Raw genomic sequence first — 22,158 nt, 5'->3', positions numbered from 1 at the left:
AAAAGCTGGAAGATGAAGAGGAATACCATGAAATGCTGTCTTCTGGACATGACATGGCTGTTGTATTGATGAGCTCTCTGTAGCTATGGTCACAGGTACAAGGCTTGCACAAGGCCAAGCCATAAAGAACAGTTAATATTTCCATTGGCAGCACTGGATGAACCCAGTGAGTTAAAAAAAAAAAAAGACATGATGTGAGAAACCTGGGTACTAAGAATAGGGAGTTGTGCTAGATATGATCAAGATATTCTATTACAGTTAAAAGTAAGTTAAGATTTTAGAAATAGAAATGAACAGGAATACACATAAATGTGTGTGTGTGTGTGTGTGTGTGTGTGTGTGCATTAGACTATTTGACTTTTGTCACTATAACCAGCACTAATCCCTTACATGATCACTGATTTGATTTTTGAGTTGAAAACAAAATAAAAATATTAATTAAAGTCAGTTAAAATGTATCAAGGAGTTCAACAATAATACTCAAAACTTTAAAGCTGTTAGGGAAAACAAAAGGCACACATTTTAAGACAGAGGGATGGATAAAGGTTTTCTGAAAGGGCTCCAATAGGCCTGAAAACAGTGCTACGTACCCACAAGAGAACAGAAGAAAGAGCAGTAAAGGGGATTAACACATGGTGAACTCAAAACTTAAAATACAACCAATCAAAGTACAAATACAAAAGTAATACAGTCAACAGACAGGCAAATAAATCGAGCAGATAGTTCTCAATAAAGCACAAGTAATCAGGGGTTGGGGATTTAGCTTGGTAGAGCGCTTGCTCTGGGTTCGGTCCCTAGCTCTGAAAAAAAGAAAAAGAAAAAGAGAAAAAAAGGCACAAGTAATCAGTACATACTCCAAAAGAATGTTCAACATGGCTGTCATCAAGAAAACAGTTTTGTCGAGGGGAAACGAACCTTCTATGACGGTAAGTATGAAAAATCACTTTTAAAAACTAAAAATAAAACCGCCATATGTGTTAGCTATATCAACCCTGGGCAAATAGCTAAGGGAATCAAAGAAGACAAACCAAAAGTTATATGTCCATTCATACTAGCCATGTCTATTCACAGCATCTGAGATATGTGCAGTTCGTCTAGAAATCCAGGAACAGGTGAACTGATAGCTGCAAAGTAATGTGAATTCACAACAGAGTTTTACTCAGCCATGAAGATACATGAAACGACATCATTTGCAAGGAAATGGTGGGAACTTATTTCTTTAAGCAAAATAAGCCAGGTTCAGAAAGATGTATGCCACACGTTTTCTCTTACTCGTGGATTCCAGATTGAAGTCAGAGGTACACATGTCTGAAAGTGGGGGTTGACGCTAACACAGATGGTGCATATGGATGGTAATGTCCTGATTAAGCTTATTATTTTGGGGGCCAATTTAAAAAAAAAACAAGACAAAACAAGCTATTACTATTTGGCTCCTTCTGTGTCTACCCAGCATTGAAGTATTTTGCCTCTTCCTCTGACCTAACCTTTGCATTACTAAACACTTGAAGACACTCTGTAGAATTGGATAGGTATAGGGTAGGTTGAAGACAACACTTGCAGAGCAGTTACACATAGAATAGAATGATAGTTTGGTGCATAAAGCATTTGTCTCTGATCTAAGATCAGATTCCAAGGCACCACGGAAAAAGCTGGGCATGAGGTGGACCTTGCCAGTGATGACATGTAGACTCCTGGAAGTGAATTCGCCAACCAGCATGCAACACATGGTGAAATTCTAGGCCAATGAAACCCTCATTCTGATTTCATTTGTGTTGCTGATAACAAAAACAAAAACCAAAACAAAACAAAAAAACTTAAGGGAGAACAAGGCTTTTTCGTCTTGCAATTCCAGGTTATGAGCCATCAGCATGAAAAAAAAATCAAGGCAGAAATTTCAAATAGCTATTTATAACACGTCCACAATGGAACGGAGGGGGAAATGAATGCATATTGCTTGTGCTCAGCCTGATTTCTCCACTCTCACATAGTTTAGGACCCCTTGTCTAGGGAATGTTGGCAGCTAGTATGTCCTGGGTCTTTTCCCGTCAGATAACTTATGACTAGCCCTCCAGCCCCAGGCCAAGCCAATGTAGGTAACCCCACCTTGGGTCTTCCTTTCCAGGTGATTCTAAGTTCTGTCAAGTTGACCATCAAATGAAGTCATAAAATTTTCATGCAAATTGATAGAACTATAAACATTATACTGAGTGGGTGAGCCAGACCCAGAAGGCAAATGTTATGTGTTCCCATTAATATGTAGACCTTGACGTCAAATCTTTCGATTTGTGTGTTTAACTTGGAGCACCTGTAGAATACAGGAAACTAAAAAAGAACTGCTGTTGGGAACCAGAAAGAACGATCTTAATGAAGGGGACATAATAGAATACAGGTGATAAGAAGGGGCAAGGGGACATAATGGGGAGGGAGATTGTGGTGGACTAAATAATGGGCTCATAGATTGGAATGCTTAGTCTCGGGGAATGGCACTGTTAGAATGAGGAGAGACTCAGGATGTCTTAGGGTCTCATTGCTGTGAAGAGACACCATGACCAAGTCAACTCACACGAACATCCGAAATTGTAAGCAAGCCCCAATTAAGTGTCTCTGTAAGAGTTGCCAATGTTATGGTGTCTCCTCATAGCTACAGAGCACTGGCTAAGGAAGAGTTTTGAGTGGGGAGAGGTGTGAGAGGGGAGGTCAAAGGAGAAGGTGGAGGGACAGATAACTCATAATAAGGATGTTTTTTAAATCCTCATGGAAACATACTTATTTGTCGTGGATTTGATTTAATGCTCGAATTATGGCTTCCTAAATTTCATGAGAATCCCACAGGCGAGACACTGAAAGTCCCTGCCCCCAGCAGGTTCTAACTGGTAAATAAAGTTGCCAGTGGCCAATGGCTTGGCAGGGAGACAGAAGTGGGACTTTAGGACTTGGGGACAAGGGGTCTGAAGAAGAAGGAGGGCGACTCACCGTTGCCAGGAAAGAAATACGATGCAGGATTGAGAACTGTGGAAGAGAGAGCATAGAATCATGTAAGAGCCTGGGAAGAGTGGCTACAGCCACCCCCACTCACTCACCCCACCCCCCGTTTGGGTCTGGGATAGAAAGATGGGATGTAACTTTCAGTAAGTAATAGTTCGGAAGTATTGGAGGGGACCTGTTAGCAACACGGGAATTTGGGAGAGACCCAACCATTGCACTGTTTTACGGCATGTCAAAATAGAAGGCTGTGTGTGTGTGTGTGTGTGTGTGTGTGTGTGTGCGCGCGCGCTGTCTGTCTGTCTGTCTGTCTGTCCATCCGTCATCTGTCCATCTTTCATTTGAAAATCCAGAGCATTTGGGTAGGCAGTGTGGAACTTGCCCTATTGGTGGGGAGTGGAACGGATTAGTCTCCTACCGCTACACTTAACACATACAGACAATTGAATTGGAATTAACCTATGCAGGCGATGAGGCATAGGTTGCCAAATAAAATTTTCAATGCCAAGTAAGGGGTAGCATCCCTTGAGTTATTAACCAGGGGTGTCCTGGATACTCCCAAACAAGACAGGAGTTTGAACCGCTCTTAGTTACCTACCAGAAAGTGATGGCAGAAAAAGTCATGAACAGTCTCACCCCAGTGTGAGCCCTGTGTGTGACAAACACAGCAGGATATGCCCAAAGGGTGCAATAATAGTGTGAATGTTATGGGGGTACCCAACTGCTTCCTGATCAGGTTTAAGGCAGTGGTTCTCAGTCTCCCTAAAGCTCCATTAAATTCCTCACTCTGCGGCAACCCCAACCATAAAAGCTTTTTGTTGCTACTTCATAGCTCTAATTTTGCTACTGTTATGAATCATAATGCAATCTGATTTGCAGGATATCTGGTACATGACTCTGGGGGGGGTTGTGACCTACAGACAGCAGTTGACCTACTGTGACCAACTGTGACCTGCTGTGACCTACTGTGATCTACTGTGACAGCAGTTGAGAACTGCTGATTTAAGGCCTTAGGACTGTAAATCTGGCCAAGAATCTGTGGTTGAGGAACTCACAGCCTACAAGGTTGAATCTATTACTGTTATTTTGCTAATAACATAGTATGTAATGGCCCTCTAAATATATATCTCTATACCTGTAGATAAGTATAGCTCACAGTCTTTTTTTTTTTTTTTCTGGAGCTGAGGACCGAACCCAGGGCCTTGCACTTGCTAGGCAAGCGCTCTACCACTGAGCTAAATCCCCAACCCCAGCTCACAGTCTTCACTAGAGAGATTTCTTCGTGCATTGGATAGTGGTAAGTGAGGAGACCCATAACTAGTCGAAGTGCAGAGAAAAAGTGTCTGTGACCCCACCAACAAAAAGGACAGCTCTGTCACCCTTCCCCAAGGGTTAGGCCATTAAGGAAGAAGAGGAAGAAAGATAAGAGCCAGGGGTTGGGAAAGAGCAGAGCAAGTCAGGGTCTTCTAAATAGGACACGACGGCTGGTTCTTGGAACTGCAGCAGCTATGGTTGCCTGCACAAAGACAGCCCCTGCTCGTAATTGAGACGCTACTGACAGTTGGCAGCTCCTGGGGGTGGGGAGGAGAATCAGTGTTCTTTAAGGATGTGTCCTCTGGTAGTTCAACCAAGCTTATTTAAAAACAGCAGCAGCAGCGGGGTGGGTGGGGGGAGGTAACACAAAGTTGGACATGATGGGAAAACCGGGGGTTGTATCTGGAGGAGTAAGGGGGAAGGAGAATGAATATGATCAAAGAATTAATACAAATAGTTTAAAAGCTATTACAACCTTATCTCAAAAGTTAAAAACAAAGAGGACGTGGTCTGAACATCCAGGACTAAGATTTTCTTCTAACTTCTATGCATATACCATGCATATATGCATCCACATGTCTAACATGCACATATTGTGCATGTATGCATCTACATGTCTAACATACACATACAAACATACACACACAATAAATGAACACACATAAAGAGTCATTTATTCCATTTTGATTATTCATTATTTCCATTGAGAGTCATTTGTTCCATTTTGATTATTCATTATTTCCATCCCTGAGGAAATCACAAGGCATCATAGAATTAAGATTAGAACTGTCCCTGGACAGGCTACAAATGGGAGAAAGGGCTGAGTTCACCATTGTTCAACTTTTTTATCTTGAACAAACTGCCCATGAGGACCCTCTGCATCTGGAGTCAAAAGGGCCAAGTACACGGGGGTCTCTGCTCCTTCTTCTGGGCTTTTGGTGGCTTTTGGTCCTGCCATGTCGGTTCTGACCCACCCAGGGCAGCAGGCATTCAGGAGGATCTTGTCCCCTCTCCTCTCCTCATTGAGTTTCCTGGCATAGATTCTGGACAGGACTGTCACCCCAATCTTGGACACCGCATATGCACTATTGGGCCAGCCTTCTTTCTCATGGACTCCTTCCTTTGCATCCTCTACAAACTTGTTCATGAGCCCCACCAGCTCCTCCTCAGTGATGGTCTCGCTTCGAAACTTCTGCCGCAGCTCTGGGCTGCAGTTTTTCAGGGCCTCGAGACTTATTAGGCTTGAGACATTCACCACTCTGCCTAAGAAACACAACATAAACACAGACGTGATGAGTTCCGAGTAGAAGGGGATTTAGTTGGGAAAAGTCACACCTGAGAGACTTCCAGAAGTGCTCATTTGAAGAGGAGCACACACGAATGGTGCCATGGTAGCACAAGGCAAGCTTGAGGCAGATTGAGCAGGCAAGAGGCATTGAAGAAAAGCCGCCCTCAGAGTTAAACTGTAGAACACAGCCTTAAGAAGTCCTGGAATCGGTTGGGGATTTAGCTCAGCGGTAGAGCGCTTGCCTAGCGAGCACAAGCCCCTGGGTTCGGTCCCCAGCTCCGAAAAAAAAAAAAAAAAAAAAGAAGTCCTGGAATCTTCTAGAGGGAGAGGCTGGGACAGGACAATTGTACACATATGTTTTAAAACTAGTTATTTGTCTTCACTGGCGTCCTATGATACAGGGACAAGTGGGCCATCCATAGTCCACAGAAGTGACAAGATGGGAATGTCCAGGTCTAATGTAGGAAAGAATTCACACTAGTTATTTCTGCCCATCCTGCCATCTCATGCTCTTGTCAACGTTAATTAAGCTGCTCCTGTGACAGGAGGAGGAGGAGCTAGCTGCAGTGTGATAAAACACCTGCTCCTGCAATGAAAGCCACCTGAATACCAAGAACTCTAGAAGTCACACTCCAGAGAGCCAAATAACCCTATTAAAAATGTGGTTCAGAGCTAAACAAAGAATTTTCAACTGAGGAATATCGAATGGCTGAGAAGTACCTAAAGAAATGTTCAACATCCTTAGTCATCAGGGAAATGCAAATCAAAACAACCCCGAGATTCCACCTCATGCCAGTCAGAATGGCTCAGATCAAAAACTCAGGTGACAGTAAATGCTGGGGAGGATGTGGAGAAAGAGGAACACTCCTCCATTGTTGGTGGGATTTCAGACTGGTACAACCTCTCTGGAAATCAGTCTCGAGGTTCCTCAGAAAAGTGGACATTGCACTACCTGAGGACCCAGCTATACCTCTCTTGAGCATATACCCAAAAGATGCTCCAACATACACCAAAGATACATGCTCCACTATGTTCATAGCAGCCTTATTTATAATAGCTAGAAGCTGGAAAGAACCCAGATGCCCTTCAACAGATGGATACAGAAAATGTGGTACATCTACACAGTGGAGTACTACTCCACTATCAAAAACAATGACTTTATGAAATTCATGGGCAAATGGATGGAACTAGAAAATATCCTGAGTGAGGTAAACCAATCAAAGAAAAACACACATGGTATGCACTCACTGATAAGTGGATATTAGCCCAAAAGCTCGAATTACCCAAGATGCAATCCACAGACCATATGGAGCTAAAGAAGAAGAATGACCTAAATGTCGATGCTTCACTCCTTCTTAAAAGGGGGAACAAAAATATCCATAGGAGGGGATATGGAGGCAAAGTTCAGAGCAGAGACTGATGGAACAGCCATTCAGAGCCTGCCCCACATGTGGCCCATATATATATACAGCCACCAAAACTAGATAAGATTGATGAAGCTAAGAAGTGCATGCTGACAGGAACCAGATATAGATCTCTCCTGAGAGAGACACAGCCAGAGCATGTCAAATACATAGGCGAATGCTAGCAGCAAACTACTGAAATGAGAACGGGACCCACGTTGGAGGAGTTAGAGAAAGGATTGAAAGAGCTGAAGGGGCTTGCAACCCCATGGGAACAACAATGCCAACCAACCAAAGATTCCAGGGACTAAACTACTTCCCAAAGACTACACATAGACTGACCCAGGGCTCCAACTGCATATGTAGCAGAGGATAGCCTTGTTGGGCACCAGTGGAAGGGGAAGCCCTTGGTCCTGCCAAGGTTGGACCCCCAGTGCAGGGGAATGTCGAAGGGAGGTGGTAAGGGGGAGTGGATAGGGGAGGAACACCCTTATGGGGGAGGAAGAGGGGATAGGGGACTTATGTCCGGGAAACCAGGAAAGGGAAATGTAAATAAAGAAATATATCCAACAAGAAAGAAAGAAAGGAAGAAAGAAAGAAAGAAAGAAAGAAAGAAAGAAAGAAAGAAAGAAAGGAAGGAAGGAAGGAAGGAAGCAAGCCACCTGAGAGAGCTGGTTCAGTAGTAGTATTGTGGTATTAGAGGAATTTATAATGAAAGATATATGGTAGTTTGTCATGTGTGGGTTATTGGGGAGCTAACATGAACCTGGAGGAAAGTGGAATCAGATTATGGTAATCTTTACAAAGTGTGGTAAGGGCTTTCCATCAAAGGGTTTTGGGTGGAGAATAGGGATGAAGACAATAGGGACAGAAAGGAAAAGGCCCAAGAGACTTTGTAGCTGTGTGGATTGGCAGCCAAGAGTCTTATGTAGAGGTGAGCTGACCGACAGAGATGTGGAAGTCTCAGGCACGATACTAGGTTCTGACTCTGAGGGATAAGCATGATTTATAAAGAATTATGGTTGGAGCGAGGGAGTACGTTATGAGGAGGTAGAGAGGTAAGAGGTGGATGGATCTCGGGAGAAGGAAATTCTGGGAGTGCTCAAAGCAGGTGGAAGAATTTTCTGGGTGGTGGGTTCAGCGGGTAGGTGTTGGAGAAGGCTCCGCCAGGCTAAGAGAAGCCACTCAGAAAGTAGGACCTTGGACACACAGATGGGCATAGGGGTAATGGCCGTTTGAATTAAGACTAGGAAGGAAAATGAGGCAGATATACAAATCATGATGCCACAGTGCAGGTCAGTGGGTGCTGGAGAAACAATGGTAGGATGAATACTCTGCAAGGAGGTCTTGAGTGGGAGAAGAAGTTGGACCTGAAAAGGAGATACCAGGCAGACCCCAGTCAGACAGACCCCAGTCAGGCAGACTGCAGAAGGCCAGAACTCAGTCCGGAAGACCCCAGATGGACAGGTCCCAGAAAGGCAAACCCCAGGCAGTCAGACCCCAGGCAGAGAAGATCGCCCATCAGATTCACCTTGGGTTTTTATTAGAGGGAGTAGCTCTGTACAGACAGCCTGGGTACCAAAAAAGTTAGTTTTCATCGCGGCTTCTCTTTGAATGTGAAAGTGGTTGAGATCAGTGCCTTTGGAGGGAAGAAAAAGCAGTAACAGAGTATCATTAGTCAGAACTTTATCCACCTGTGGACTTGATGTCTAGTTAGGTAAGACCTCCTGTGGTTTTGTGAATGAGAATGGTCCCCACAGGCTCACGTGTTTGATTGCTTAGTCATGAGGGAGTGGAACTGTTTGGGAAGGATTAGGAGGTGTGGCCTTGTTAGAGTAGATGTGGCATTGCAAGTTCTCTCTCTCTCTCTCTCTCTCTGTCTGCCTACTACCTGCAGATCAGGATGTAAAGCTCTCAGTTACTGCTTCAACCCCATGCCTGTCTGCTTCTCTACATGGTGATCATTGACCATCCCTCTAAAAAATGTAAGTGAGGGGTTGGGGATTTAGCTCAGTGGTAGAGTACTTGTCTAGCAAGCGCAGGGCCCTGGGTTTGGTCCCCAGCTCCGAAAAAAAAAAAAAAGTAAGTGAATGAAATGAAATGCTTCCTTTTATAAATTGACTTGGTCATTGTGTCTCTTCATAATAGAACATTAACTAAGACACCTACTGATATGTAATTGTTGTGTCTTTGAGGGGTTCCTGGTTTGAGAATGCTGCATTTTATCCCATGACATCTTGGAGCTGAGGTGAAGGAATCTTACAAGGAATCTTGGTGTAAAAGACCCCCTTCCCATTTCTTACTTATTTCAAATCAGTTAGAACCAAATCCAACTGGTTGTATGGTCCAGTTGTAACATCCACTCGACACGAATGTGCAAAGGACCCCAGAGTCAAGCCAGGTAAGTGGTTATAAAGTTCTTTGAACAGATTCTCTGGACCAGCTCTGAATTCCTTTACAAGGTCACCCTGAGCTAAGGCTAATCTGCCAGACCAGGGTTAACTGTTATTTCTCTGCCTCTGTAAACAATGCTTGTTGTAGGTGTCTGCACAAGTCACAGTTGAATTTTTTTTGACGTTAAAAACTCAAGCCAACTTCCTGCTAATCTACTTGGGACACTTCCATTAGTGCCTGGAGCCAGGCTAGCTTAGAATGCTTTGACGTGGGACACAGACATTGGTTTAAAGACTGATAGTCTCTGGCCGTCTAGCTCTCTAACTATGCTGAATGGTGCTGATAACTTCTAAAAAATCCTAAAAACTTTCTTGCTTATTCTGTGCTTAAAAAATGCTGGCTTGGGCCACTACCTCCTGTTGTCTAGCAGGGGGGTGGGGTGGGAGGGGATTTAGTAAAAAAATATGTTGCTCTCACTCCCTCTCTGACCAGCAGCCAGAAGCCTCTTTCCGACTAGGCTAGTTAACTCTTTGTGAGTCAGAGAGGAAAGAGAGGAAAAGAATCAAAATGCTTTATACAGGCAAATATGTACAGACATATATACATTCTCACACACCCACACTCTGGCTGGGCCTGATCATCTATCTTAGTCAATTCCACAAATATTCATGCATGCTTACATACATACATTTACCTACACAGGTACATACAGGTAAAACACACATTTGAATGGATGGATAGATGGATGGATGGGTGGATGGATGGGTAGATGGGTGGATACGTGGATGGGTGGTTGGCACAGAGCCTCCCAAGCCAAACCACTCAAACAACAACTTTATTTTTTTAACTGGCCTTTTAATACCTTCTTAGACAAAATGTTCTTTAAAAAAATACCTTATAGATAAAATGTTACATAAAAGGGGAGTTACATAAGGATGTTGATATTAAGTTCAAAGCAACAGCTTCATATGGCCTTGCCTTATCATAGTGCACACCCGTGGCTTTATCATTGACTGAATGCTTTCCTTGAACACAAATTTGTCCCAAGTCTATTTCTCTTTTTAGTGTGATTATGAAAGCTCATTGTATTCCTTATTACACACCTTTACTTACTTTATGAGGAGTGGGCGCATTCTAACTTTATTACATTTTTCCTAGCAAAGCAACTAGGACCATCTCTAAAAGCTTCCTAAAATTATTTGAATCAAATCAGAAGTTTATAGAATCATTAATTCATAAAAGTTCATCTTTATGTTGATCTGCAGGAAATCTGGTCAATAGGGTGGGCTAATGCCTAGGGATTATTATATTAATTTAATAATGACAGAAAAGGTATATCAGCTGCAAGAAGCAATCCTGAGATGAAGTCTCTTTGGGCTTTACCCTTGACCTCATCCATCACAGACCATGGGAAAATGATGGGCCACCTCCAGGAAGGTCACCTGCTAGGCTTAGCCTATACTAGATGGCTTCTGACACACTAGCAGTTAGTAAAGACTCCCTCCATCTTACTAAGGCTCAAGGGAGTTCTTCAGGCACCCCATAACACTGGAATACTCATCCTGTCCTTACTGAAGCTCTCTACCTATCTTGTTCCCTTCGAGGAGCCAGCTGTGATCCCAACAAGCCAAAGGCCCCCATCCCATACCCCTGCACTGCCAGGATAAGAGCAGACCCACCTGGCTGGGGTTCCTTGAAGAAGTCCCTCTTTCCTGGTGGCTTATTTTTGGGCCAGGTGCCAATGCCTGCGTTGTTGACAAGCACGTCCAGTCCTCCGTACTCCTTGCGCAGAAAGTCACGCAGCGCGCAGATGCTCTGCGGGTTGTCGATGTCCAGTTGGTGGAAGCGTGGGCTCAGGCCCTCCGCCTGCAGCTGCTGCACCGCTGCGCGGCCCCGAGCCTCGTCCCGCGCTGTGAGCACTACATCCCCCGGGAATTTCCGACACAGATCACGCGTGATCGCAAAGCCGATGCCCTTGTTAGCTCCGGTCACCAGTGCAACGCGGTTGTAGGAAGGCATAGCTGAGTGGGCAGTGAGAGGCACGTGCCAGAAGAACTAACTCGCCTGACTTTGGGCTACTAAGATGTTGGTGGACTTGAGATTGTCTATGTGAACTTCCGGAGTATCATGTGTCTGGGGATGTTAGGCCCAGAGTCCAGACACTGGAGCAGTCTCTGGCACTGCTCTTGGCTTGACTCAGTAGCTTTAGAAAAAAGAAGACAAGTACGCCTAAGTTAGTGATGGCGGAAGTGTCTAACTCACAGCAAGACATCTTCGTCTCTCAGTGGCTAATCGTCCTAATTGCTGAGTGTTTAACCAGTGATGGTATAAGTGCTGGCACCATGCATGGACTCAGTTTTATAATGGCTTACCACAGAGAAAGTGGATAGTTTGTAATGGTCAGGATGTGGGACTTGTTAACAGACAGCCCAACAAAGAAGAAAGGTGAGTCCAGATTTTTGAGAACAAAAAGATGAACATGGTCGGCTGACCTGGAAAGGAAACAAACCTTCAACACGAGACGCCTGGACTTCGCCAAAACAGACCTTAGAGCTCTTGGTGTCTGCCTACCTGGCAACCACGAGTCATTCAGTTGGCATTGTAGTTATGTCTGACCTTTCTGTTCTTTTGCTTCCCGAGGCTCCCAACTTTCTATGTTGCTTTAAGAAATGGGAACTGGCCTAACCCTTCCCCCTCCTAGAGTTTCTAACATACCTCTGCAGATGAAGTGAGTCTTTATGGATAGTATAGGATGAGTCGTAAGGAACGAGTGAGGACCAGGTGGCCGCTCACTGCTCAAATGAAGAAAGCCTGCTGGCTAATTCTTGGCTAGATTTTACATAAATGGTAGACACCATTTTAAAGTCATTATAGGCTTATACACCCTGGTTCTGAAAAGCTAACATTGTCCCTGCAAGTCATAATGGCTGCTTTCAGGACCCAGGGCCACCCCTGTAGAGTACTTTAGGGGGGTATCCACATGCATTTATTTGTTTAATTTTTCATTAAAATTTTTATATTGATCCCAATTGCATGTTCAGCACATTTCCCCCATATCCCCCTTCTTTTTTTTTAAGATTTATTTATTTATTATATGTAAGTATACTGTAGCTGTCTTCAGACACATCAGAAGAGAGCAGGTCTCATTACAGATGGTTGTGAGCCACCATGTGGTTGCTGGGATTTGAACTCAGGACCTCTGGAAGAGCAGTCAGTGCTCTCAACCGCTGAGCCATCTCTCCAGCCCATATCCCCCTTCTTGTCCCTCTCCCATTAGACCCCACTCTTCTCCTGGTTCATCTCATTGCTCTCTCATCATGGATGCTGGCATGTATCTCCACTAAATCTTAGAACCATAAATGCGAAAAGTCATGTAGTGTTTGTCTTAATTTGCTGCTTAATAGGGTTACCTCCAGTTGCACCTATTCTCCAGTCAATGATAAAACTTTATATTTGAAAAAGTCCATTGTGTGTGTGTGTGTGTGTGTGTGTGTGTGTTCCTCTACTCATCCCTCTGTTGACGGATACCCAGTTGGTTCCATAACTTAGCACTGTGAAGTGCACCTCAGAAAGCAGCGATGTGCAAGTCTCTAAAATAACCTTCAGTGCCCTGGGTAAAGCTCAGGCCTGCAGTAGCAGAGTAAAAGGAGACTGAATTTTTTATTTTTTGAGAGACCTCTTGTCTTAGTTAGGTTTCCATTGCTGCGAAGAGACACCATGACCACAGCAACTCTTAGAAAGGTAAGCATTTCACGGTGGCTGACAGCTCTACATCCAGATAGACAGGCAGCAGGAAGAGAGTCTCTGGGTCTGGCTCCAGCATCTGATACCTCAAATCCCGTCCCTAGTGACACGCCTCCAACAAGGCCACACCTCCTCCAACAAGGCCACACCTCCTCCAAGACCACACCTCCTCCAACAAGGCCACACCTCCTCCAAGGCCACACCCCTAATAGTGCCACTCCCTATGTGCCTATGGGGGCCATTTTCATTCAGAGCATCAGAGTTCCATGCTGACGTCACTGGAGAGTGGACTAGTTTATGTGACACTGGCAGTGGCTATGGAGTCCTCTAACTGTTGCTTGCTTTCTTTTTAAAAATGTTTATTTTATTTTTATGTGTGGGAGTGTTTTGCCTCTGTGTATGTATGTTCCCCATGTATATATGTCTGATACCAGTGGACACCAGAGGAGGGCATCCGATTCCCTGGAACTGGAGTTATAGTCTTGATACAGATTGTAGGAGCTGAACTTGCAAGAGCCTGCTGCGGAGCCATCTCTCCAGCCTTTGTTTCCGTAATGACTGTCATTCTGACTAGGGCAACACGGATCCTTTGTAGAATTTTAATTTGCATTCCACTACTGGTAAATAAGGGTAAACATTATCATATGTTTGTTGGCCATATATACATATATACATTTTTTCTATTGTGGGACTTTTGGGGGTCCTGCTTGAGGTTTGTCAATAAAGAAGCAGAGACATCTGTATACTACAAAGCTGTTGGCCTTTTTGCTGGGGCAGTCTCTCAGCTACTTTCTGACTAAACTTCTCTGCCATGGTGTCCCTCCATGTGGCTCTCACAGCTCTACCTCCCTGCCTTGTCCATTCTTCCTTGTGGCTCCTGAGTCTCTCTCCTGCATCTGCTGGTTCTCCTGTCCAGGTTCTGGCTGCCATCTCTATTATGCTAAAAGTCACACCCCTTACTCATACAGTTGGCATTGGGGACTCCATGACCTTCCCCATGTCAGCTTGTCTTTCTTTCTGGGCAGGTGTGGAAGTGGCAAACGTTTACACATTTCTGCCAGCCTCAAACCACCAGGCCAGCAATTGACAACTGAGAACACGGGACACACACTTTATAGCTTTCATAGCTAGTAAATACAATATTTGTGGGCCATCCCAACATATGTCATCTTTTGAGAGTTTTCTGTCCCTTTTTATTGATCGGGTTGTTAGATTTTGTGTTGTTTAGACATTTTGGTTCTTTTTATTTATTTATTTTTTTCGGAGCTGGGGACCGAACCCAGGGCCTTGCACTTGCTAGGCAAGCGCTCTACCACTGAGCTAAATCCCCAACCCTTGTTTAGACTTTTGAATTCTTCAAATATTATAGATATTAATCCTTGATTGGATTTACACTAAGAAAAGTCGCTCTCCCATTCTGTGTCTGTCTTCACGACTCCATTGTTTCCTCCACTGTGCAAAAGCTGTTTCACTTCGTGAGCTTCCATTTATCCACTGGCCTTACTTCCTGAATGACCAGAGTCCTCTTCAGAAAATCCCGACCTGTCTTGAAGTATTCATCTTACTTCTCCATCTCGGTTTCAGGGTCTAAGGTTTTTTTCTTGTTTATTTGCTTTTCGAGACACTGTTTCTCCATGTAGCCCTAACTGTCCTGAAACTTGCTTTGTAGACCATGGTGGCCTCAAATTCACAGAGATCTCCCTGCCTATGCCTCCAGAGTTCTGAGATTAACAGTGTACACTTCTCAGGTGTTATATTGAATTCTTTGATCTACAGAGAAAGGACTGGAAGAGCTTGAAGGGGCTCGAGATCCCATATGAACAACAACGCCAAGCAACCAGAGCTTCCAGGGACTAAGCCACTACCTAAAGACTATACATGGACTGACCCTGGGCTCCAACCTCATAGGTAGCAATGAATAGCCTAGTAAGAGCACCAGTGGAAGGGGAAGCCCTGGGTCCTGCCAAGACTGAACTCCCAGTGAACGTGATTGTTGGGGGGAGGGCGGTAATGGGGGGAGGATGGGGAGGGGTTAGGGGGATGTTGGCCCGGAAACCGGGAAGGGGAATAACAATCGAAATGTAAATAAGAAATACTCAAGTTAATAAAGATAAAAAAAAAGAAAAAAAAGAAAAAATTCTTTGATCTATACAGTCTTAGTGTAAATCCAACTGTTTCTCCACTTATCACGAAGCAATCCATGGATTTGCCTTGCATAGCTTTGCTGAGATGTGTTCCCTTCCTTCTTAATTTCTTCTGAATTTTCTTTAGCTACTGTTGTCTTTGGCTGACTTTGATTTAAGGGTAATGCTGACATTGTAAAAAGAGGTAGCATTCTTTTTATTTCTAGTGCATGAAATAGTTTGATAAGCATGGGTGTCAACTCAAAGGCCTGGTAGAATTCACTAGTGAATCCATTTAACCTAGACATTTTTGTTTTTAGTTTGGAGATTTTTTTTGAAATTATTGCTTCAATTTTCTTTCTTATTATCAAGCTGTTTAAACGATTTACTTTGTTTTAGTAGACCATATGGATGAAACTTCCACATTGAGTAAACAAGGAAATAATGAACCCACGGTCAGTGTGTTAGCTAGGGTTTCATTGCTGTGAACAGACATTATGACCAAGGCAACTCTTATAAAGGACAACATTTAACTGGGGATGACTTACAGTTTCAGAGGTTCAGTCCATTATCATCATGGTGGAAATCATGGCAGTGCACAAGCTGAGAGTTCTAGATCTTGATCTGAAGGCAGCCAGGAGAAGACTGTCTTCCACAGGTAGCTAGGAGGTGGGTCTGGATCACACGGTCCAGACTTGAGCATATATGTGACACCTCAAAGCCCGCCTACACAGTGACTCACTTCCTCCAAGGCCACATCTCCTAAAAGTACCACTTCCAATGGGCTAAGCATATCACACCACCACAGTGTCTAATAAGAATTCAGAGGAAAAGCATGACAGAAAGACATTAAAAAAATGTGTGGCTGGATGCAGGCGTGTGTCATGCGAAGTCCCAGGGTGGGTGTCAAGGGAGGGCTCATAACTGTTAAAGTGATTGGTGATGCGACGGAGAGAATCGGTACAGTTTCTTCATTTTGATTTCTTGCTCAGGTCATTTCAGGTTTAATTAGGATGTGACGTCCTGGATGGGCAGTTCTGTGGACATTACCCAACTCTATTCTAGCTAACTTAGGTACTGCTCAACTGTTGGCACAGAATCTCTCCCTGCAGCTAAGAACTTATCTAGGCCTGGACTAGACTCCTTGCACAAGCCCCCAAACTGGCTAATAACTTAGCTTTTGCTCAACTGATTGCATGTGTAGAACTTCCCCTCCAGTGGTTGAACTGGGCAACAAGCCCCTTGCTTTGAATGCCTGGGGCTATACGTGGGTCCCAGATACCTGAGTGTAGTCCCGGCCAGCTGGAATAGACTTTCAATTGGCTATTGACTGTGTCTGAGTGGTCATCTTTGGTGGGGTCCCTATAACAGTGACACTAAAGAGAAGCTAAGCACAGAGACAAGGTCTTGATGACAAAACTTTGCCCATGGAGAAAGCCCCAGGGTATAAAATGAAGACTCACTTGAAAATCTTTCACTTGAAAAGAGAATCCAGGCAGGAGGGATGGCTCAGCTGGTAAAGGCACTTGTTGCTGAGACGGCCATTATGATTTAATCGATAAATGCCATAAAGCCAGAGAATGGAACAGATCTCATGTTTATTGGAGAGGGGTATACAGAGAGTTCAGAGAAGAGGGACTGGCCTTTTATGGGATGTAGCACGTGCACAGGGGGAGGATATACCATCTGTGGGAACAGTGGGAATGTGTCACATCTTGGCAGCTAGGGATGACATATCATGCTGTCATTGGGTTCCCGGAGGCAGGCAGTGGAGATGCCTGGTTGCTAACAATAACAACCTGAGTTCAATTCCCTGAATGTATGAAGTCTCTTCCCATTGCTTTGGCTGGCACCAGGCTGCAGACAGCTCCTTTTCTCTGAATGAAATTTCTAGGGGAAATCTCAATTTTTTGGTGATTTTTAATGGTCTGATGACCAAAGAGAAGGACATAGGTGCCTCATTAAAGGGTGAAAGAGGGGCCATAAATGTTTCTTCACAGAATGGCGACACTCTGCATCCATGCAGAGTCAAGTCTCAGGGTCAAAGCTGAACTGAGCCTCTGATAACTTGAGCTGCAGAAGTGAGGCTCAGAGCCATAGAAGCTGTACAAAGGGCCAGTCAGGTTCCACAAGGCAAGTGGATGCAGGTCCAGATGGGAAATAGGCAGACAGATAGATGGAAATTCAGGTAGGCTGTGTTAGCAATGGAGACCATTTCAGCATGAGGCTCCTGGGACAGTTGGGAGTGCTCTGTCTGTTGGTCTCTTCACACATATATTCACACACATTTGCACTCACATATTCACACACACTCATACGCATACTCAAACACACACACACACACACACACACACACACACTCATACATACTCACATGAACTCATACTGCCTAGGGCAGTCTTGAGTCTTCTGTGGCTGAGGTCATCCTGTCTGTCTGTCTGTCTGTCTGTCTGTGTCTGTCTGTCTGTCTGTCTCTGTCTGTGTCTCTGTCTGTTTCTCTCTGTCTCTGTCTCTCTGTCTCTGTCTCTCTCTGTCTCTGTCTCTCCGTCTCTGTCTCCTTCTCTCTGTGTCTCTGTCTCTGTCTGTCTGTCTGTCTCTGTCTGTCTCTGTCTGTCTCTGTCTGTCTGTCTCTGTCTGTCTCTCTCTCTGTCTGTGTCTCTCTCTCTGTCTGTCTGTCTGTCTCTCTCTCTCTCTGTCTGTCTCTATCTCTCTGTCTCTTGACAGGGTTTTTCTGTGTAGCCCTGGCTGGCCTCAAATTCAGAGATCTGCCTGCCTCTGCCTCTTTGAGAGTTGTGATTACAGGCATGCACCCCCACCATCAAAGACATCTTTTACTCTTATAAAAAGATGGTTTTACCCCAGTACATGGCTGGGGAGCCAGCCCAGAGTTAGCTGAGAGGTCTGTGGTTGAGACTGGTGAATGATACCAGGCATGTGCAGGACAATTGTGGGCATGAGTACACAGTCAGTTCCCCTGACATCATGCCTATTGGTGCTTCTGTGCATCCAGGAGAAAAAGCAGTGGCCATATAGGCTACTGTCAGAAGAATATAAAACATAACCCATGGACATGTGACCTCAGGGCCTTGAACTAAGACCTTATTTAAAAAATAAGACATATCTTCAAATAAAACTTCTGGCAAAAGTTCTCTTCCTGTTGCTCTACTCCACAAAGAAACAGTCTAAGATTTCCTGTGTGTAGCTGGAGTTGCTATGTGTGAGTTTAAATGAACTTGGTTGTGATGACACAACTTCAGGCTACAGAATTTCCTCAAGCAAAACTGAAAAGCAAAATAGAGCCTTCTAGAAGCTTCTGGAAAAGTAGGTTTGAGCCAGGTGTAGCATCCTGGAATGGCAGTGCTCTATCCAGGGCATGGCCTCAGTTTCAGAATCTCATTAACTTTAGTATCAATGGGTACGTAAATGTAAGTTGTCAAATAAATCTGAAAACAAATTTCATTTTAATTGTTTTGCAATTTAAAACAAGACAGAAAAAATCCTTTAAGAAACCCTGTGTTTTTGTATGGTATATGTGAATACACACATGTGCCAGTATACTTTGTCTTTAGTTGTTTTTTTTTTCTCCTTTTTTTTTTTCCAGAGCTGAGGACCGAACCCAGGGCCTTGCGCTTTCTAGGCAAGCGCTCTACCACTGAGCTAAATCCCCAACCCCCTAGTTTTTTTTTTTTTTTAAGATTTACTTTATGTGTGGTCATTTTGCTTGAATACCACATGTGCTTGTATAACACATGTGCAGGTTCCTTGAAAGGGCCTATGCTACTGTGGGTGCTGAGACTTGAACCCAGTCCTCTAGAAAAGTAGCCTGTGCTCTTAATTGCCAAACCATCTCTCCACCCCACACCTTGTTTTTCCTGCTGTGTATGCCAGTTTAGCAGGCTGCAGGGCTTCCTGGGTTTCTTCTATTTGGCTTCCCTTCCATGTGCTACGTCTTCCAACCTGTACTTGGGGCCTCACAAAGCACATCAAGCCCTCACTCCAGCCCCAGGAGAATAATTTAGTGCTCTTTTCCTTCCAAACAGTGTTGCCAGTTTTCACTGGGGCTTAGATAGCTTTGAATCTGCTTGTTTAACATCCCCACCATATACTTAGGCAGCCTGTCCCTGGCTGTTTCCCATGTTCCTCGTAGGCTGTTGATGTGGGAATCTGAATCTCATTTCTGTCCTCAGCTTTGGAAACCTCACAGCTTTCCAGGAACCCGAGATGGTCAGGCTTAGCTACAGTCATAGAATTTATGGAGTTTCTCTAGATATTAAGGGAAATTATTGGAATGACTTACAGTCTGCAGTCCAACTAACCCAACAGTGGGCAGCTGTGAAAGGGGAGTCCAAGAGTCTAGCCGTTGCTCAGTCTCACAAGGCTGGGTGTTTCAGCTGGCCTTCTGTATAAGCTGGAATCCTGAAGAAGTAGGTTCCGACAGATGTGCTGACGAGTAAGTACAAGCAGACAGAGAAGAGTGACTCTTCCTTCTTCCAACGTCCATATGTAGGCCTCCAGCAGAGGGTGTGGCACAGATTAAAGGTCTTCTGTGCCTGAGGTCATCCTGTCTGTCTGTCTGTCTGTCTGTCTGTCTGTCTGACACTATGCCTCAAGATCTCTATGCCTCAAGATCTGGATCAAAAACATGGGTCTTCCAGCCTCAAGATCTGGATCAGAGGTGAGCCCTCCAATGTTGGATTGAAGTTCATTCCAGGTACAGTCAAGTTGACAACTAGGAAAGGCAATCACAAGCAATCTCAGTGTGCTGTGCTGAAGGAGACCCTGCGTGTGAATTAGGAGACACTGTTGGTTATACAGGGTGTTAATGGACAGAAAGAGAGGAGAGACTTGTCTGAATTGTTTCCTAAATTCTGTCTGTTTTTAACTCCCTGTCTCCCCTCCCCCTCTTTTTTTCTGCATGGGGAATCAAAGCCAGGACTTTGTAAATGCTAGGCCATTGCTCTAGCACTGAGCCACATCCCTAGCTCACCTCTGCTTCCTCTCCTCAGTTATTCACTTATTTGCTCACTCATGTGTATGTTTGTGAGTGCGATTGTACATTTGTGTGGAGTGCAGAGAACATCTTATGGAAGTTATTTCTCCTTTTCCTGCACAGGTTCTGGGACTGAACTCAGGTTGTCAGTCTGGAGGTAAGCACCTTTGCCCACTGGGCCACCTAACCATTCCCTCTTCTTAGGGAGGAGAATTTTGTTAAATATCCTCTATCATCAGATGCGCAAGTGCACAGAAGATATTTCCACTTTAAAGCATCCTGACTTGACAGGGGGATTTTCTATGTTGAAATTATCCCTTCAGAAAGTTTCTATGAACTGGGGAGAGGACTCAGTAGATTAAGTGCTTGTTATGTAAGTATGGGGACCTTAGTTCAGACTCCCAGCAACCAGGTACCTGTCAACTGTGGCTTCTTGCAATGAGGACAGTGCAGCAGAAATGGCAAACTCCACTTAGAAACCCTGACTGACAAAAAGTGAGGGGAGGGGGCAGAGAGACAGCTCGGCAGTGAGGTGCACTGGCTGCTCTTCCACAGGACCAGGGTTTGATTCCGCGTCAGGCAGCTTACAACTAGCTGTAACTCCAGCTCCATCAGCTTCCGACACATCTAGTCTTTAAGGGCATCAGAAGTCATGTGTTTGCACATGCATGTAAACACATGCAAACACACACATATGTATATATGTATATAAAAATTAAAAATAAACCTTTGAAAAACTAGAGAAGTAGTTGAGGAAGACACCAAGGATCAATCTTTGGTCTTCTCATGTACCCATGTGGGCAAGTGTACCCCCAGACACATGTACAAGCACACACTTAACACAGATGAGTGTATGTGCACAACACAGAGACACAACACAAGCATGTGGACACACAAGCACACACACTCATGTATACACAGACTTGTACACACAGACAGCACAAACGCACACACACACATATGTGCACACGCACCATACATACAAGTGCACACATATGCACACACACAGTTTTCATAGGTGCTACACCTTCTGACCTTACATTATCTGATTAGGAGACATTAAGTTCTCACTGTGCTCAATGTTGTAGAGACTCAAAGAGGGGGAGACACTTGTTTGGGGTTGTGAGAGTGAAGCTTGGAGCAGAAATGTGCATGTGCTCATGCCAGCCCTGTGCCTGTCGATGGGTGGTCGAGAGCTAGTCTGTCTCTACTTTGCAGTCAGATGGGATGGCACTGGGCTATTGCAGGCCAGACTGGCCTCTAGCAGAACCTGTTAGCAGGAATCAGGGTACAGGGATGGTGGGTTAGACAAGACTGCAAACTCATCCTTTTACAATTTCTTTTGTGGATAAAATCAGATTTTATATTGCATAGCAAAAGTGTGAAACCACATCAACTGTGGTGGGTGTTTTTGGCTTGTTTGTTTCGGTTTTTGGTTTTGTCTTTTGGGGAAGTCCAGGATGACCTGAGCCACCTTCCTTCATTTTTACCCTAAACTCTGTGGCATCTCTAAAGGTTTGGAGAATTCAACTTTGAATCCATTTGTTCTTGGTCTTTGCCTTGTTGGAGGTTTTTGTGAAAAATTACTTCCTTACCTTGTTGATTGGCTAAGCTGTTTAAATCATTTTGGTTTACCGTTGGAGGATCATGGGTGTTAAGGCCTAGGTAAAATGTTAAGGCCAAGGGAACTATTACCTGAATAGCCTGCCATTATAAAGAAATTTTCTCATATGTCTTTGCTGTTACTAGGAACCTTACTAATGCCAAGATTGATTACATATTCAGTTCTGTCCTGTGCCCCTGGAGACCAATCACAGTACAAGTCAGTAGAATAGTCCTGTCTAGTGCCTCACAATAAGATGGACGCAAGCCAGCCAGCACAGCACTACCTGTGCCTGTGTAAAAGCTTTTATGGTATAA

At 44.3% G+C, this 22,158-nt stretch overlaps 1 protein-coding gene and 1 long non-coding RNA gene across 2 annotated transcripts; one reads left to right on the top strand and one right to left on the bottom strand.

Annotated features, from left to right (window-relative positions):
- The first annotated feature begins 2,265 nt into the window (after window positions 1-2,265).
- Window positions 2,266-15,228, top strand: LOC148002545 (uncharacterized). Its single transcript, XR_015633338.1, has 4 exons — window positions 2,266-2,389; window positions 8,885-8,972; window positions 9,183-9,388; window positions 10,986-15,228. It is a non-coding gene; the product is annotated as an uncharacterized LOC148002545 (long non-coding RNA).
- Cbr1l3 (carbonyl reductase 1 like 3) lies at window positions 5,028-11,400 on the bottom strand. The gene is made up of 3 exons (XM_087577272.1): window positions 11,061-11,400; window positions 8,519-8,626; window positions 5,028-5,559 (listed from the first exon to the last, which is right to left on the bottom strand). The coding sequence occupies exons 1-3, from the start codon at window positions 11,398-11,400 to the stop codon at window positions 5,123-5,125; spliced, it is 885 nt and encodes a 294-aa protein (XP_087433398.1). The 3' UTR covers window positions 5,028-5,122.
- Window positions 15,229-22,158: the final 6,930 nt, after the last annotated feature.

This window comes from Rattus norvegicus, chromosome 11, assembly GCF_021556685.1.
Source record: "Rattus norvegicus strain SHRSP/BbbUtx chromosome 11, alternate assembly SHRSP_T2T, whole genome shotgun sequence".
Classification (NCBI taxonomy): Eukaryota; Metazoa; Chordata; class Mammalia; order Rodentia; family Muridae; genus Rattus; species Rattus norvegicus.
This window is presented reverse-complemented; position numbering and strand designations above follow the sequence as displayed.

Excerpts from the sequence above, each read along its gene's own strand:
- Cbr1l3 (XM_087577272.1), bottom strand. The coding sequence starts at position 11,400 with ATGCCTTCCTACAACCGCGTTGCACTGGTGACCGGAGCTAACAAGGGC. Across the intron at positions 8,627-11,060 it reads CTTCAAGGAACCCCAGCCAG|GCACTGATCTCAACCACTTT; the intron begins GTGGGTCTGCTC and ends TTCCCTCCAAAG. Across the intron at positions 5,560-8,518 it reads CCCTCTAATAAAAACCCAAG|GCAGAGTGGTGAATGTCTCA; the intron begins GTGAATCTGATG and ends TGTGTTTCTTAG.